This window comes from Periophthalmus magnuspinnatus, chromosome 20 (genome assembly GCF_009829125.3).
Source record: "Periophthalmus magnuspinnatus isolate fPerMag1 chromosome 20, fPerMag1.2.pri, whole genome shotgun sequence".
Taxonomy (NCBI): domain Eukaryota; kingdom Metazoa; phylum Chordata; class Actinopteri; order Gobiiformes; family Gobiidae; genus Periophthalmus; species Periophthalmus magnuspinnatus.
In genome coordinates, this window is record NC_047145.1 from 24,583,731 (window position 1) to 24,600,936 (window position 17,206).

The following is a 17,206-nucleotide window of genomic DNA, read 5'->3' on the forward strand; positions in this document are numbered from 1 at the left end:
ACATTAATCTTAATTTATGATTTTCGGTTCATTAATGTAATCCACTCAAAAACATAATTAAAGGTGCACTAACTTTTCTGCAACAATATAGCACTAAATGTATATATTACCATAGAGCCCAGCAGGGACACTACAACACCAAGTTACTAGTCAGATCTGTGGAGAGGTGACCTCGCGCACAGTGAGGTCCAGTCATTACTGGGCGGTCAGTGGCCAGGCACAAATTAGCCTTTCGCTTTTCTAATGGGCTCGACACATGGGAGCGACTAACGACAGCGTGCAGCGACACTCATCGCAGAGGCTTTAAAATCGAACACACGGGCAGCGACAAACTGCAGTGACTAGCGGCAGCTTGTCACGTCGCGCTCTGTTCCAGAGCAGATCGAGCCTCCTACACGTCTGATTGGCTGTTTATTTGGAGGGAATTTTGAGGTTAATAGCGGTAGATGGGAAAAAGACACTAAAATGAAATCTCGTAAAGTTTTGCTTCATTTGACTAAAATATTACAATTGGTTGCACTCTACAAAACTTAAAAAAAAAGCGATCCTGGGTCCACCCTATTCTGCAGCTAATTCTGTTTAATGTATAAACCTTAAATAAATATATTTTTTTAATGTTGAATCAGTCTTTAATACATTTGGTTATTAGCCTCCATAAATTTATCTGAATTAACAAATTTGCGCATGTTAACTTACCTCTCATATTCACCCTGGCACCAACGAGTTCCCAGGCAGCTGCTTTTTTTGATATATCTCGGTAGTCTCTTTGAGATGTCAAAAAGAATTGGGAAATCCGACACTGTGAGTATAATTTTCTCCTCCATGATGTTTCTGAAGTGGACAGTGCATTGGCTCGTCAATCAAACTCTCGCTGATTGGATGTTGTGCGACAGCGATAAAAGTAGAACATTTTTCAACTTTCATTAGTCGCGTCGCAGGCCCGCGTGTGCACGTCGACATGCACGAGCGCGAGGTTTTCACGTGCACGACTTTCGCTTGTCGCGGAGGTGAGAGACACGAGCGATTTACACAGTGTCGCACAGAGACCATTGGAAATAAATGGAGAGCGAGCGACGTCGCTCCCCGTGTCGAGCCCATAATGATGGAAAACCAGCAAGTACTTAAAGATTACTCCACAGAGATACTGCATTCAAGACAGCTAAAGTTAGAAAATACATTCAGTAGAAAACCAACACACATTTGTCAAGAATATTTGTTTATTACAAATGACTACCATGACAATAAATACACACATTCTGTGAGTTTCTGAGGTAGACTGAAGAATCAACATATTTTCTACTTTAAATGAAGCACCAGAGTCCTATAGTGTTGAAGAGAGATGGTCTGTACTCAGATGTTGTGGTGTGATGTTATAATCTCCTCTAGTAAAGTAAGTACATTCACTTTATATCATAATATTTAGCCTGGTGTTGTCACAATATTAAAATTTCAAACTCCATTTCAATATTAATGCATAGACTCAATATCAATTACGTTACAACGATAATAAACACTATTTAGGTGAGAGAATGTGATTTTCAACATTAAAATGTGGTACTTTTTTAAAAATTGACTTTTTTTTAGAATCAATACCTGCTCAAATGAGGTTCTAGTTTCAGTACTAGTTTTAGTATCGATCAGTTATCTCATTTTCAATACTTTTGGCATCCCTAATGGCTGTATGTATTTGTTTATATTTTAGTTGGCAGCTAGTCAGCAATGATTCCTTCTTTACATTTAGACTTTTTAAATAAACTTTTAACTAGTTTATGATAAAAAAATGATCATGGTTGAAAACTAGTATGTCTATTGTGCAATACAAATGTTTTTGTTTAGCTATATCAAGGGTAATAAAACAGCTGTCTTCAGTATTGTAAAATCTCCTTTAGCATGGATTTTTTTTTTACTCTATATAACAACTAATGATTTTTAAAATAGTTAGCAATTATTTTAACTAAATAGTCTTGTACATTCTGATTGACTGTTGCAGCCTTAGTTGTGTGAATACAAAAAGTATGGCAAAAAGCTCTTATATTACACAAAACTCTTGTGAGCTTGAAACCATGTTGTTACTTCCTCTTTTCATTCACACATGTTTGAGTAATACTTTATAAGTCTGTCTACATCTCCAAACCTGAAAACGCTGTTCTACCTTGTGAGCACTTCCTGTATTATCACATGACATCACAGGTAGACGTGAGTGTTTTCTGTTTGAAAGAACCTTAAATCTGCAGGGTTTGTGTGTGAAACATGTGTGAATGAAACAAAACACAACTCCAGGTCTGTTTGTGATGAGGAAACATTAGAACAGAGATCAGAAAATAGTGTAACATGGGTCCTTTAAGGTGTGGAACATCATTTAACGTACTGGTAACTGATAAAACATCCTGAGGACAGTAGTGAGTGAAGTTTAAACAGATAAATTAAAATTTAAATCTGATAAGTGTCCCAAAGGGTTCCCAGCCAATTTAACACAATTCATTAACCCCATTAATTTTAAAGCTTAAAGTTATCTAAATGTCATTATGAAGCCAGTAACTAAACATTAAATTGTCTCCAGTTAAGAACTACAAATCCTTGCATTGTTTTGAACCAATCAGAGCAGAGTGTGGTGGGGAAGTGACCGTTCGTCTTATATTATAATTAACTATAGTGATAATCTATTTTTATCTTTGGAGATTTGTTTAGTAAAACTGTGGGATAAAAAAGGCCTCTATCATAAACATCTCAAAACTGTGGAACATTTCACACATGTTAACAATACAATATTTACATAAAACAAAAAAAATGTCTGGTTTAGTACTGGTTTAGTCCTGGTCCAAAACAGGTTTAGTCCTGGTTTAATAATCCTGGTTTAGTCTTGGATTTGTCCGATTTTACTTCTGTTTAGTCCTCCTTTAGGCCTGGTTTAGTTCTGATTTAACCCTGGTTTAATTCAACTGTAGCCCTGGTCATAATTAGACCTTCTGGTTTAGTCCTTTTTTTTTCTTTTAACCTAGTTTAGTTCCTCTAGACCTGGTTTTGTTCTGCCTTAGACCAACTGTTGAGTCCTGGAATAGTCCCGTTTCAGTCCTGGTTTAATGACAATGCTGGTTCTGTTACTTACAAAGCACCATAAAATGTAAAAGCTTATACTATCTAGCTGAAATTAACATATTTTTGTTTTTGTCAGTTAAAATAGCAGCTAAACTTTAGGCACTGACATGAATGACTGACCAATCAGGTGAGCCGCTGTAGTGTGAAGGCTGGGACCATGTTTTATCAAAATTATAACTTTTTTTTATATCTATGAAAATACAGTCTTTTATTAGTTTACTGCCAGTGGGAAAGACTCAAGTATAGTTTATAAAAATAGTAGCACAGTTTCATCCTTTCGTCTGGGGTGGGTAGGCGGAGCTAAGAGTGGTCAAACCCTTTGCGATTGGTTCATTTATTCTTCTTCCTGTTCAGCTTGACCAATCATCTCTTTAACAGTTTCTGAAGTTTGACGGAGCAGGGCGGGATTAGCGTGACTGCGTTTGTATCGTTGTCTCTAAAAACCAAAAACTCATTTGTAACTTTTCGGTCCAAATCCATTTTCAAATTTCTGCGGCATTTTTTCCTCCTGACCCTCCTCCTCCGCTCATTGGCCCATTCTCCATCTGATCCATCTGTCCACCGCTCCCATTGGCCCTCTGCACTGTCAGCCCCACTCCTCACGTGTCCCGTTTCGATTATCCTCAGGTCTTTTTTGGTTTTGTCCCACTGCACCAGCCTGTCTCCCACCGCTAGCTCTGATTGGCTCCTGGTTGTGTATTCATCCTCTCTGAGCACGTAAATGTCTTTAATGTCTTTAATGTCTTCTTCTTCGTATTCATATTTGGTTTGAGGGACACTTTCCAAACTGTTAATCCACGATCTCCCCTCTGCATGATCCGCGTTGCCATTTAATATTTTGACTTTCTTAACCATCCCTGCTTTATCTGCGTCCCCGTTTAGCACATCTCCTAGCTTTAGCCTCTCCTGCCTCCCCGGGCTTAGCTTCTCCGACTCCAGTAAGTATCTGATAGGAGGTCCGACCGCGACGCGCCGTGGTCTGTCTAACTGCTCTGCTACACTCAGTTCACTATCCTCTTTAAATATAACTTCCTCCTGTGAAATTTCGACATATTTCTTGCATTTTTTCTTGGGTCTACCACGTTTTCGTTTGACCTCCATTGGTGCTTCGTCAACCTCATTGACGCCAGTTTTAGGAGCATCGGAATTCCCAAATTCTGTATCCTTTTTTTGGCTTTTCACACTCAAAATTCCATCTTTAAGCTTTTTAGAATTTGTAAAATCCACTTCCCCCTCTCTGGTGTCAACATCTTCCTGTTTAATGACAAATGACAAATCAGACTCCCCTTTCACTTCTATCCTTTTAATTTTAGTTTTGAACAAATCAGAACTTTCTAAATCTGGCTCTTCTTTTATTGCCGCATTCTCAATCAACCAATCGGGAGAGATTTTGGAAGCAGGGGGGCTGAATTTGACGTCGTCTTTGACCTTTTTGAGTTTCATGGGCAGGAGGCGTGGCTTCTTGTCCTTGTTTAATTCTAAAATCTCACCTTGAGAAAGTGGGCAAGGCCTGAACTGTTCTAGAGCGGGGTGCACGATTATTGACGTGCTATTCGGCCAGTCGTCTTCTTCCTGCAGAGCTTTGTACTGTCGGGCCACGTTCTGGATTTCCGTGAACTCCTCCAGATTAAGAGGCTGCTTGTAATACGGGAGGATGAGGACTTTTTTGTCACTTTTCGATTTGTCTTCCCGTTTTGTGCCTGGCCCCGCCCCCTTACCACTCTCTGGCTGCTGCTTATTAGCTGTGAGCTGGACATGTGACTCCAGGTCGTAGTCCAGCAGGTATCGGAGCGGTAGTCCTGCGGCTCTTCCAGTTTTGCTACGGCGTGTCGGGGTTGCCGTGGTTTCCGGGTTTGAAAGTGATGCAGAGTTTTTGGGGCATCCTCTGCGTTTTTTGATTGGTGGGTTGGTCGACTGCTCATCTGAAACAAAACAAAAGTAAATGAAAATACAGAATCAATTTGATAAACTATTAAGGCCCAATTCAGCAGTTTGAATCCAGAATCTATTCATTGGTCATATTTTAAACTCATCCAGACAAAAATCTATGGGATACAGAAGGATGGGAGGGCATCTGACACACTGGAATACTTGAGAATGGGAGGGCATCTGACATAGGGATAAAGGAGAGTGGGAGGGCATCTGACACACTGTAATACTGGAGAATGGGAGGGCATCTGACATAGGGATACAGAAGGATGGGAGAGCATCTGACGCACTGTAATACTGGAGAATGGGAGGGCATCTGACACACAGGGATACAGGATGGTGGGAGGGCATCTGACACAATGGAATACAGGAGGGCACAACCTAAACCCACCTTCTCGACGCAGTGTGTTGGGCTCCTCTTCGTCGGAGCTGAGAGGAGCCATGAAACCGTATGGTGCGTGGATCTCTGCCCCCTCGGGTTCTGGCGTGGCACTCCAAGACTCTCCCTGCTGGTGAGAGGAGGGAGAGTCTCCACAGGATGGCAGGCTGGGTAATCTCAGGCAAGACTGGTTCAGAGCGGGAGAGGACTGCAGCACTGGAATTAAAAAAAAATATCCATGACAAATCCATACTTTAGACAAAAAGTTTGTTTTAAAGGGCCCATATTATGTTTAGGTTCTATAGGGCCCACTTTCTGATCTATATTATAATGTTTCCTCATCAAAAGCATAACTTGAGTTGTGTTTTGTTTCATTCACACATTTAACACAAATGTTCCACCTTGTGATGTCATGAGGTAATAACGGAAGTGCTCCATTGTGTTACAGTATTGATGTATAAAAAATGAAAGGTACAACTGTGATATTGTATTGTTATGGGCAATTGAATTGTTTTGATTTATCTCCATTTAAGAATAATACAAATTTAAAGAAATAATGCAATGTGTTTTAAAGGGGACATTTAATTTAACCTCAACATTCATTATCTTAAAACCATGTTATAACGTGTTCCCTCACCATTATCTTACTCAGAGTTGCATTTTGAATGATGGATCTGCACAAATAAAAACATCACCCAGTCCTTGTCCTCGTGATATGAAGATAAATAAGAGGGGGCATTAACTGTTAACACATAACATTTAGATTTAGTTTCTCCCCACACTAACTCACTCCCCTTTTAGAGTGACATCACAACAAAATCAGTGTGCATCTCGCTAATGAAACTACTGCACATCACATCAGGTTTGTGATATTTTGTATCCTGCTTTTGTATATTTATGAAAAAAGGCTGTGTGGGAGCTTGGAGCTTGTGGACAGAGCCTTGTGCAGACTCGTACTGCTAACTTTAAGAAGGATTTGTATAGAGTCCGGGAGAGATTGCTAGATTCCTCAAACATGCATGGATGACTGTTTTTGATGAGGGAACAATGTTGTAAAGCTCCAAAAAGTTGATTTTGCATAATACCCCCTCTTTAAATATAAAAATTGTATGTGGACTGTGCACTAAGAGTTGCGGGCTGAGCTTTCATGGTAAAGGGGTATTGTCCAAAGCTCTGAGCACTCTGCCCCTTCAGATTGACTTCTGTGCTGCTCTTCTGGGTACAAACAAATCCCCAAAAAACCAGCCCCACAACAAGCAGGAGGACTGAGATAATCTGCTTGGTGTGAAAGAGCCTTGAGTGTCTAAAGCGAACACACTGTGCCTGAAGAAACCCGAGACCTCAAAGAGTGAAACCAGAGCCACTCTACACACCTGGAGAGGAGAGTTGCATGCTGGGTAGTGTAGTCTGGAGTGTGCTGTCGGGGGTCCTGGAGGGGGAAGGGCAGAGCAGAGCAGCAGAGGAGGAAAGGGTGAGGGGGCTGTTACCGTGAGCGCAACAGTTCCACAGAGCACCCTCTTCTGTCTGTTCTGGGTGCAGCGACAAACAGCGCCATGGCACGTCACTCGAACCTGAAACACAACCACAAAGACTGATCGCACTACTCATTCTACACACAAGTACTTCAGAACATGTATGCACAGGTCTAAACTACACACAGGGTTAGCTTCCATTAAAAGACAGAACATTATAATAGGACAATAGGTTGCGTTCACGTTGGAGTTGATCTTTTGACTGATTAATTTCAAATGGAAGACAGGGCCTTATGTACCTCTATGGGAGATTCAGTTTTTGAAAAAAATCTTCAAAAATCTGATACACAAATGTTGAACCTTTTATTATTTTTTCGGGACTGACTCCACAAACCTGTCATATTAATCTTATGGCTTAATGCCCTTCCAACTGATGACAATAATGTCTTTGGGGTTGAACGATGGAATGATGGGAAAAATAATTTCACTTTTGTTTATTTTTACTGACAGAGAAGCTGTTGAACTTTGTGCTAGTTTTTGTTTCCTGTAGATGGGCCCAGTAATTACAGAGATATTAACCATAAACCTGCTCAACAAATCTCCAATCTGACAGTTGCACAGCAAATTCCACCTGAGAATTCTGACCTGCCTCCAGCTCAGTTGAGACTATTGGGACTCTACGATGTTGTAATGTCACGTGAACACAAATTGATTTAGACTGATGAAATTTTGTTTTGCCTGTGAAGCTTTTGAGTGCTTTTACCTCGAGCCCGGCAGCTGAGGCCAATCAGATCCACCTGCACCGCCACATCACACCACTGGGTGTCGCTTTGCACCCCCACATCATGGTACTGGTTCTCAGGCTCCTCCCACTGCACTCCCACCTCACAGCGTCCCCTACAGGCCTGCACGCCCGGGTCTGCGGCACTCCCCTCCTCCATCTGTGAGAAGAAACATTGTGTGTCAGATGCCCTCCCATCCTCTTCTACCTCTGTTGTATTCTCACATAAGGTAATGTACACTTTATTTATCCCACATGAGGGATATTCATTCATGACCCCTCAACCAGTGCCACTGGGGTAAGCTGTCAGGAGCTACTACTTGGTCCTTTGAGCCACTCAGTCACACTGCTGCCAACAGGTTAGCCTGAACAAAGGTGAGGGAGGGGTCAGGTGAGAGGAGGGGGGGAGGGGTGAACAGGTTTCAAATAGCTTTAATGGGGGCAGGTTCAGAATTGCCAGCTCTGCTTCTTTATAGCCACTTTGGGCTTCTTTTTGTGGTCGTGGGTCATTTTTTTTTCTTTGGGCTTGCTGAGTGTTACTTTATTGTTTTGTTACTTTATTGTCACAAAATAGATTTTTATCCTTTTATCAGTTCTGTGTCACATTAACAGACTCGGTAATGATCACACACACAATCAACAGTAATGACTGAAATACAAGCCGTTATAATTTTAAAGTCATTAATGATGTTAAATATGCTAATAAAATAATGGACAAATCATTGTAGGAGTGAAGACGTGAAGACTTGAAGACTCATCCAAGCCGCTTCTTCAGTCTTCAGTTTCAGCTCAAACAACCCTATTCAACCTTTTAATGACCCTGCTATTGTTCTCTTTGCAGCACAAACTCAGAGTTATCTGTACTCAACAACACAGAGCTCAAGTGGTTCCCACAAATTTAGAGGGAAAAGTAAAGGAGGAACAACACGTGGAGAAAGCCCTCTCTGTGGATATCCAAAAAAGGCCTTCAATAGATCTAAGAGCTAAAAACACAACAACAGGGAATCTGAACCTAGAAAGAAAGGCATAACTACTACTTACACAGCGGGAGTGTCTGAAAAACTTCAGAGAATTTTCAGACAATTTGAGATTCCTGTCTTTTTCAAACCTAGAAACACTTTAACACAGAAACTGGTCCACCCTAAGAAACAAAACTCCGAGCCATAAACAAAGTAATGTAGTCTACTCCATTCAGTGTAGTGAAGAGTGCAGTGAGTGTTACACTGGAGAAACTAAAGAGCCACTCCATATGAAGCATTTGTGAGAGCTCCTCAGGACCCCAGTCAGCTGTACATCTCCATCTCAAAGACACTAACCACTGCTTTGAAGAGAGTGAGGTTCAGATCTGATCCAGAGAAAAGAAATAGTTTGAGAGGGGAGTTAAAGAAACTTTTTGTTAGGAACGACAATCCTTCCTTAAACTGGAATTGGGGTCTGAGACATAATTTCTTCCCCATCTATAACTCCATCCTCAGACCCAGAACAATGAGAACAATAGCAGGGTCGTTAAAAGGTTGTATAGGGTCGTTCAGGCTGAAACTGGAGACAACAGCTGTTTACAGTTTCAGTGTAGTTAGCCCCTCCCTTCAGACAGATATAAGGCTGTGTCCAGAGTAATCTGACCAGAACTAAAGAAGTGGCTTGGATGAGAGGCGAAATGTCTTCACTCCTACAACGATTTGTCCAGTTGACAGATTTAAACTTTGTCTTTTGCTATGAAAAACAAGCATTCTTACAGTGCGGGTTCAGCGATCCACAGATCTGACCTGTGTACTTGGATTGCTTCTCCCCATGGAGACAGATTAGCCATACCATATCACATTTAAAGTAGCATTGAGGTTTGAAACTCAATTTAAACTAGGTAAAGGTTAAAAAAGAATATGAAGTAGTTCTTTGGTTAGAACATATTTAGTTATACAAAATATAATCTAGTGCCACTTTGATCAGTTTACTCAATTAGTCAGGATAATCCAATCAATGGTTTGCTTCCATTGGAATTTAAAGGCCCATATTATGCTGTATTTTGATCTATGTTATAATAATGTTGTTTCTCCATATAAAAACAACATCATGCGTTTTGTTTCATTCACACGCATTTAATACACAAATCCTGCATATTTAGGCTGAATTCTTCTCTCAGACTGAAAACACTCTGTTCCAGTGATGTTATGTGGTAATACAGGAAGTGCTCCACTGTGTTTTTTAGCTGCATAAAACTTGACTAGAATCATTTGGCTCATTTCAGCCCTGGAATTTCCAATCTGTACTGAACTAAAGGTAAAAGGAGCTGTTAACTTAAAAACTACAGCTTCATGACATCACAAAGTGGAACAGATCATTTTGAGCTTTGGAGATGTAACAGACTAACAATAAAGGGTTACTCAAACATGTGTGAATGAAATAAAACACAACTCCAGGTCTGTTTTTGAGGAGGTCCCAACATTATAACATGGTTTAAACCTCCCAAGAGTCAGTTTGTGTAATATAGGACCTTTATCGTGATTCTAGAATTGCCTAATTTGAGATCTGCCATTTTCCCCACAGTCGAGAAGTTATAGAATTAACTACCGTGTGCACGCGCAAAGGGCCCCTCACTTGGCCCTCGCGCAACCCCCTCGCGCCCGGGACATTTGTGCAGGTTTCACGCCCCAGAATCTCTCACATATGCGCCACATATGAACAGAAGTGTAAAGATCTGTACACACGTTGAACTCCATCCTGCTCCGTGCTCACAAAGTATTTCCGTCGGGATTCGGTGTAAAAGTGCAAAGTTTTGTCTCGTTTCTCACCATAAACTTGTGCTCGCGCGGTTCAGTGCACGGCTCGTGCAGTTGCCATGTTTCTGCAGGAAAAGTGCGGTAAAAGCTCGTTAAAAGTGCAGAAAAGTGATAGAGATGCAAGAGAAAAGGAGATTTGTGGGCAAAAGTGGCTCCGTGTGTGCGGCGTGAGCGGAAAGACAATAACAAAAGAGTCCGCGACCGAAGAAGAGCGCCCCCGCAGGACAGGAGGAGGAGTGCACTGCGCCTACGTCACCCACTCCCACTCCTCCCCTATATCCTCCTCTTCTCCTGACAGGTGAGCCTATATCCTCCTCCTCTCCTGACAGGTGAGCCTCCTCTTCCTCCCCCGACAGGTGAGCCTCCTCCTCCTCTCCTGACAGGTAAGTCTCCTCCTCCTCCCCTGACAGGTGAGCCAAAAAATACTGTTTTAAAGAAGCACATTTATATAGCATTATTTGTGCTACTTAACACAATCCCCGCATGTTCTGTTTATAAAATACACATTTTTATTTTATTTTAATTATCAGTGAGGAGAATATTTCTTAACTGGATACACTCATCAGTATCGGTTTATTTGTCCAGGTGAGCCTCAAAAAAGACTGGTCTGCGTGAGGCGGACCAGTACGGCAAAGTATATTGTCACTGGAATAAAATAAATTATGCGGGCACTACGAGAATAAAGTTGTAGCATTTTGACATTAAAGACGTAATTTGACAAGAATAAAGTCGAAGCCAAAAAAAGTTGTACATTTATGAGAATAATGTAATAATATTACCAGAATAAAGTCATAGTACTACGAGAATATAGTCGCAATATTATGAGAATAAAGTCGTAATATTATGAGAATAAACTCAAAGTCAGAAGTCAAAGTGTAAAAGCGTGGGGGACAAAATGAAAGAAGCTACAGCAGAGTATGAAGGTCACTTAAAAAATACAGTTTTCAGGCACTATGAGAATAAAGTTGTAACATTTCAACATAAAATATTGAACTCAATGAGAATAAAGTCAAAGCCAGAAAAGTCATAATTTTACAAGAATCAAGTCATAATTTTAAGAGAATAAAGTTGTAGCCAAAAAAGTTGACATTTCATGATTAAGGGCACGACGCTGAATCAAAATGAAGCAGACTGCAAAAGACGGGTGCGTGGATGAGTTAAAGCTTTACATAAATGCCCATTAAGGATATCAAACTTTCAAATACTGACATCGTACATGTTTGTAAGTTTGTAAGCAATTAGACAGATCTGCGTCACAGTTTAGCTCCACCTCTCCACTCGTGCTCATCAATCACAAACTGATGAATGAAGTAGGAGACATTTTCTCCCCGTGTACGAGAACAAGAGTCTGATGTTGTCTTCAAAAAACCTGTGTGTCATCAATATGAGGAGATGAAATATAATGTCTTACTCGGCCTTTACATGTCTCCATAGATATAAAGCAAGTTCTACAAACTGTGCCAAGTGTAAATCTGTCCCGGAGACTAGACATCATTGTTTGTGTGAGTATAAGATTATACAGTCCTGAGGCGTAAGTGAGCAGAGGTCAGCTCTATGGAGGGGCGGACCCTGTCTCTAAACATGCAGGGTGTATTAAACATGTGTGAATGAAGCAGAACACAACTCCAGGTTAGAATTTGCATTCCTTGAAATTTTAGGCTAAATAGGCTATCCCTGTGCATCAGATGCCCTCCCATCCTCCTGTATGCCTGTGTGTCAGATGCCCTCCCATCCCCCTTTTATCCCTGCCCTCCATGATTAACAGAACCACACCACACTCATATTTCCATGTAAAATCATTTGACAGTTTTTATTATTTCTTCATTTACAAAAAGATAAACCAAAGTTCGTTTCTACAGTGAGTTGTGACGTGTGTGTGCGTCGCCCGCGTCACTCGTACATTCAGTCATCAGACCAAACAGACCGCACTCACGTCACTCAGTTTTTTCTGGTGGACAGTCAGTGCTATCACCTGCTTGTCTCCAGGAAGATGTTATTGTTTTGGCATGTTCCAAGGTATAGCATTAAAATACAATTAAAACTGGAATACTTGTCAGATTATTTCCTAGCGCATACACAGAGGTGGGTAGAGTAGCCACAGATTGTGCTCAAGTAAGAGTAACGTTCAAATAATAGTACTCAAGTAGAAGTGCAAAGTAAGAGTAAAAAAGTATTTGGGAAAAGTACTATTCAAGTAAGAGTAACTTAAAGAACAACTGTGGGGGCGTAACATTTGATTCATCATTTGAATTTGTAATTTGAAGGACAACACTTTAAATAATGCACAAAATCTGGTATTTTCAGACAGACACAAAAATGAGACACCCAGTCCTCACAGTGGGAAGAGAAACCACAGTATGCTGCTAGAAAAGTACTCTGAAAAGTACAATTTCTTTATGTTTAAATTACTCCAGTAAATGTAATGGAGTACTTATTAAGACAAACAGATGTTGGATCTCCCATTAGAAAAGTTATAGAGCATCTTTAAGCCCAAATTCTTCAAAATGAGCGATACGATTAAATATTTTTGTATTTGTCAGTTCACTGGGCCGATCGTAACGTGAGCGCAGCCTGTTATATTTCCCAGAGGGGGCGATAGGGGGCAACACACACACACTGTATTACTCTAGAGTCTACAGAGCACCACGACTATCTACAAACTCCTCCTGAAATCATCTGAAATCATCTGGTCTCCATCGAATCATCTCGGGTTTGAGGGAAACTGTTCAGACTCCAGGGACAAAGTGGACAGAGAACGATCAGAGGACTCACTTTAGGTTAGACAAGATTTGATTTTAAGTATAGTCCGGGTTTAGTCCGGGTTTGGTCCGGGTTTGGTCCCAGATTAGGCCTGGTTTAGACTTGGTTTTCTATAGTATCAGTTTAGTTCTGATTCAGTCCTAGTTCCGTCTTGACTCAACCCCACTTCAGTCCTGATTTAGTCCTGGTTCAGCCCTGGTTTAGTCCTCAGACCATCTCATATCTCTCTCAGTCTCTCATTGCGTCGTTCACATTTTAAATCTTTTCAGACAGAAAAAGAACGGTTGGATTTGTACATGTTTTCGGTCTCTACACATTTACAAACTCGCTCACGATGAGGTAATGTGGTCCTGAACCTGCAACCTGGAAATACTGAACACCTGGACTGGGGCTGGACTAACTTTATTCCGGGTTTAGTCCTGGTTTAGTCCTGGTCCAGTCCTGGTCCAGTCCTGTTTTGGCACATTGCATATTATGTTAAAAATCTCCACCTGCTTTAATTAAACATTTGTTGTAGTCCTGCTTTAGTCTTGGTTTACAATGTTTTGGGTATGCCCACTTTAGTCTTTAGTCTTCTTTTAGGCTTTAGTCCAGTTTTAGACCTAGTTTAGTCTTAATTTTTCCTATGGGTTAGAATGGCATTTAGTCCTGATTTAATCCTGGTTTAGTCCCGGTGTAGTCCTGGTGTAGTCCTGCTTTAGTCCTGCTTTACTCCTGCTTTAGTCCTGCTTTAGTCCTGCTTTAGTCCTGCTTTAGTCCTGCTTTAGTCCTGCTTTAGTCCTGCTTTAGTCCTGCTTTAGTCCTGCTTTAGCGCTGGTCTAACTTTGTGGATTTGGCACGCTTGTGTCCAGCTCAGTCCAGGTGTTTGGGGGAAGTCCGTCTTAAACTGATTGAGTTTAATGTGAAATAAAAAACGTAGAAAATCGTAAAAATTAAAGATGGTCATAAAAGCGTACAAAAGTTTGAGGTATCGCTGTCTGAGGTCGGCGCGTGTGGACCGGTGCATGGGCCTTTCAGAATACAAAAAAACACCAAATTTCACTCAAATTCAACACAAAAATCTTAAATCTCTTCATTTCTCCTCTGGTTCAGCAGCAGCAGCACAGACATGAAAACAGGTACGGCAACACGGAGGGACAAAAGAGACACATTCAAAACAGCAAAGGGTTTGGTCCCGGATCAAATGGAGCAGAACAATATGAGAAATACATCAGGACTTTTGACAGTTATAAAGTAAATACTCTTAGACTTGGTTTAGACCCAGCTTGGTCCCAGCTTGGTCCCGGCTTGGACCCGGCTTTGACATAGTTTTGTCCTGATGTTTGTAATCTAGTATGAAGTTGGATTGATTTAGTCCTGCTTCAGTTCTGGTGTATTCCAACATATAAAATACAGATTTGAATATATTTAAAATACAGATTGTAATTCTAAGTTATAGTACGAAATATCAACATAAAAAACGTCTCTAAATCCAAAATAATTCCATAGATTTCTGGTCCAAATTCAAAAGTCGTGATTCATTTCTGTTTTTGTTAAACAGAAAAAAAAAAAAAATCACATTAACATCATGTTAAATTTCACAGTTGCTCTCACGTGCACCGCTTTAGAGTGAGTGTGTTACAAGACCTGGTTTAGTCCTGGTTTAGTCGTGATTTAAGTCCAGTAAAGTCCTGGTTTGGACCTTATTGAATTGAGGTTTTAATTTAGTCCAGAGTTTGAAACTGGTTTGAACCTTCTAAATCCTCATGGTTTAGTCCTGGTTTAGTCCAAGTGAAAGCCTTGTTCAGTTGTAAATACAGTACTTGTAACTTAAATTGTGCGTTAAGTGCTCTCCTTTAGTCCAGTAAAAGTTGATTCAGAGGAGCTGACAGGTGCAGACAGGTGCTTCATCTGTCTGCACCTGTCAGCTCCTCCGAACCATAGCACCAATTCGATACATCTGATCCAATACCAGCTCTCATAACACACCCAAGCTTATTTAGTTTTACATCAGCAGGACAGCAGCCAATCGGCTTTGAGCACCCTCAGATAAGTCCCACCTTCTTGGTTTTTACCTGAGAAAGAAGTGTATGTTTTGTTTTATTATATATATATATATATATATATATATATATATATATATATATATATATATATATATATATATATATATATATATATATATATATATATATATATATATATAATTTTTTTTCGACCAATCAAACGCTGCGGCTGGCTCTGAGCTTGGCCAATCGAATCTCTGCGTGCACGCCGTTTACTTCCTGGTTCCCAAACGTGTTTTAACAGAAGAAAACCGGAAAGAAGAAGCAGGTTTACAGGAAGTGATGAAGGAGTTATCAACAATATGATCAGCCAGAACTAAGACCACCTGAACATAAAACCCAGGTCTAAACCAGGACTTAACCAGGCTTAAACCGGGTTTAAACCAAGTCTAAACCAGATTTGAACCAGGCCAAAGCTAGGTCAAAACCACCCAAGACTAACCCAAGTCTAAACCAGGACTAAACCAGGACTAAACCAGGACTAAACCAGGACTAAACCAGGACTTATCCTAAGATACACCTGAGCTAAAACCAAGTCAAGTTTAAACCAGGACTAAACCCAGTCTTACCCAAGAGTAAACCAGGACCAACCCAGGGCTAAACCAGGGTTAGTCCAGGTTTAGTCCTGGATGAATATGAAGCCTGTTAGTGGTCATAATGTTTTGGCTGACCGTTTTAAGCTCAAATTCCAATATATGTCTCACCAAATTACTCCTCCTTCATTTTTTGTAAACCAGCTTCTTTTCAAATTCATAGTTCTTAACGCAAATCATATTCGACCCGTCAGATCCAAAGTCCACGATTTAGTCCCGTAACAGTCTTCACAGAGGGCTGCAGCATCGAAGTAAAAACAACACTAAAAACAGAACCGGCGTTTAGTCCAGGTACAAAAGTGGTTTGCGAATCCGCTGAGGTACTGGAGGTGAACCTGAAATCTGCTGCATGACACAACTTTGACATGAGAATAAAACATGAAATGATGTACAAAAACAAACAGGAAAAGTCCAAAAATTTGAAATAAAAATTATAAAAAATAAGAGTCTTTCAGGGTTAAAATAGCAGCTTTGACGCCATTTGAATGCACCAGTGAATATGATCTCAGCCAAAATGCACACTACCCCCAAATCTGTCAACTTTGATATAAATATTTAGCTTTAATTAATTAAAAATTCTCTATTGATACTTTGCAACTGATGTCATCAACATTCCCTGGGAGTGTGATGCTAACTGTAGGCACTGCTCTGTCTGAAGCTCTTTTACTCAAATTAGACTTTAATCTGGGTCTTTATTTTAAACCCAATCTGACCATCAATAACCAAGTTGGAACTACAACATGTGAGCTGATTTGTGCTGTTAAACACAAACAAATTTGTGTCGGTCTCAAATAACCTTACAGTCACAAGCTAGCTAGTATTTACCAGGTCACTCTCACCTTTTTGTTGAAAATGTGTTGTTTAAATCCATTTTGTATTTTTTGTATTTTTCTTGAGTTTCTGACTATCTAAAACCTTTTTGGCAGTGTTTGCTAATGTGTGCATTGTGTCACCATGGTAACTGCGGACCATTCTGCCATAGACATATATGTAGAACACCCCCAGTGTGATTCCACTGCAAAGTATCAATTAACTACTTTTTAAAATGATGAATTCTACCATTAAAATGACTTTGATCAAAACAACATTAATTCTAGATTCTAGATTTTATATACTGTATTACGGCTCACAATATTTGCTAGGCCAAAGTTCTGATACAAGATGGTTTTAATAAGGGAAGGGCATCTGGTTTAAAATATTCAATTAATTGCAATCATATTATCTAGTTGTATTAAAATCTATTTACAAAATCCATTGAGGCTTGAATGCAGCAAAAGCATCTAGTATTAAAAACGAACATTAACATTAGCAACATTTTTGCTAACTACATTTGTAATTTGAAATAAATAAAAGAATTTCTAAGATTTAAAAAAA

At 40.1% G+C, this 17,206-nt stretch overlaps 1 protein-coding gene across 1 annotated transcript; it reads right to left on the minus strand.

Annotated features, from left to right (window-relative positions):
- Positions 1-1,905: 1,905 nt before the first annotated feature.
- Positions 1,906-10,595, minus strand: LOC129457225 (uncharacterized). Its single transcript, XM_055230016.1, has 5 exons — positions 10,447-10,595; positions 7,640-7,817; positions 6,892-6,975; positions 5,417-5,620; positions 1,906-5,018 (listed from the first exon to the last, which is right to left on the minus strand). The coding sequence occupies exons 1-5, from the start codon at positions 10,447-10,449 to the stop codon at positions 3,460-3,462; spliced, it is 2,028 nt and encodes a 675-aa protein (XP_055085991.1). The 5' UTR covers positions 10,450-10,595; the 3' UTR covers positions 1,906-3,459.
- Positions 10,596-17,206: the final 6,611 nt, after the last annotated feature.

Coding starts and splice junctions, on each gene's coding strand:
- LOC129457225 (XM_055230016.1), bottom strand. Junction 6,976..7,639: donor CCTCAGCTGCCGGGCTCGAG/GTAAAAGCACTC, acceptor GTTGTGTTTCAG/GTTCGAGTGACGTGCCATGG. Junction 5,019..5,416: donor CAACACACTGCGTCGAGAAG/GTGGGTTTAGGT, acceptor GTTTTGTTTCAG/ATGAGCAGTCGACCAACCCA.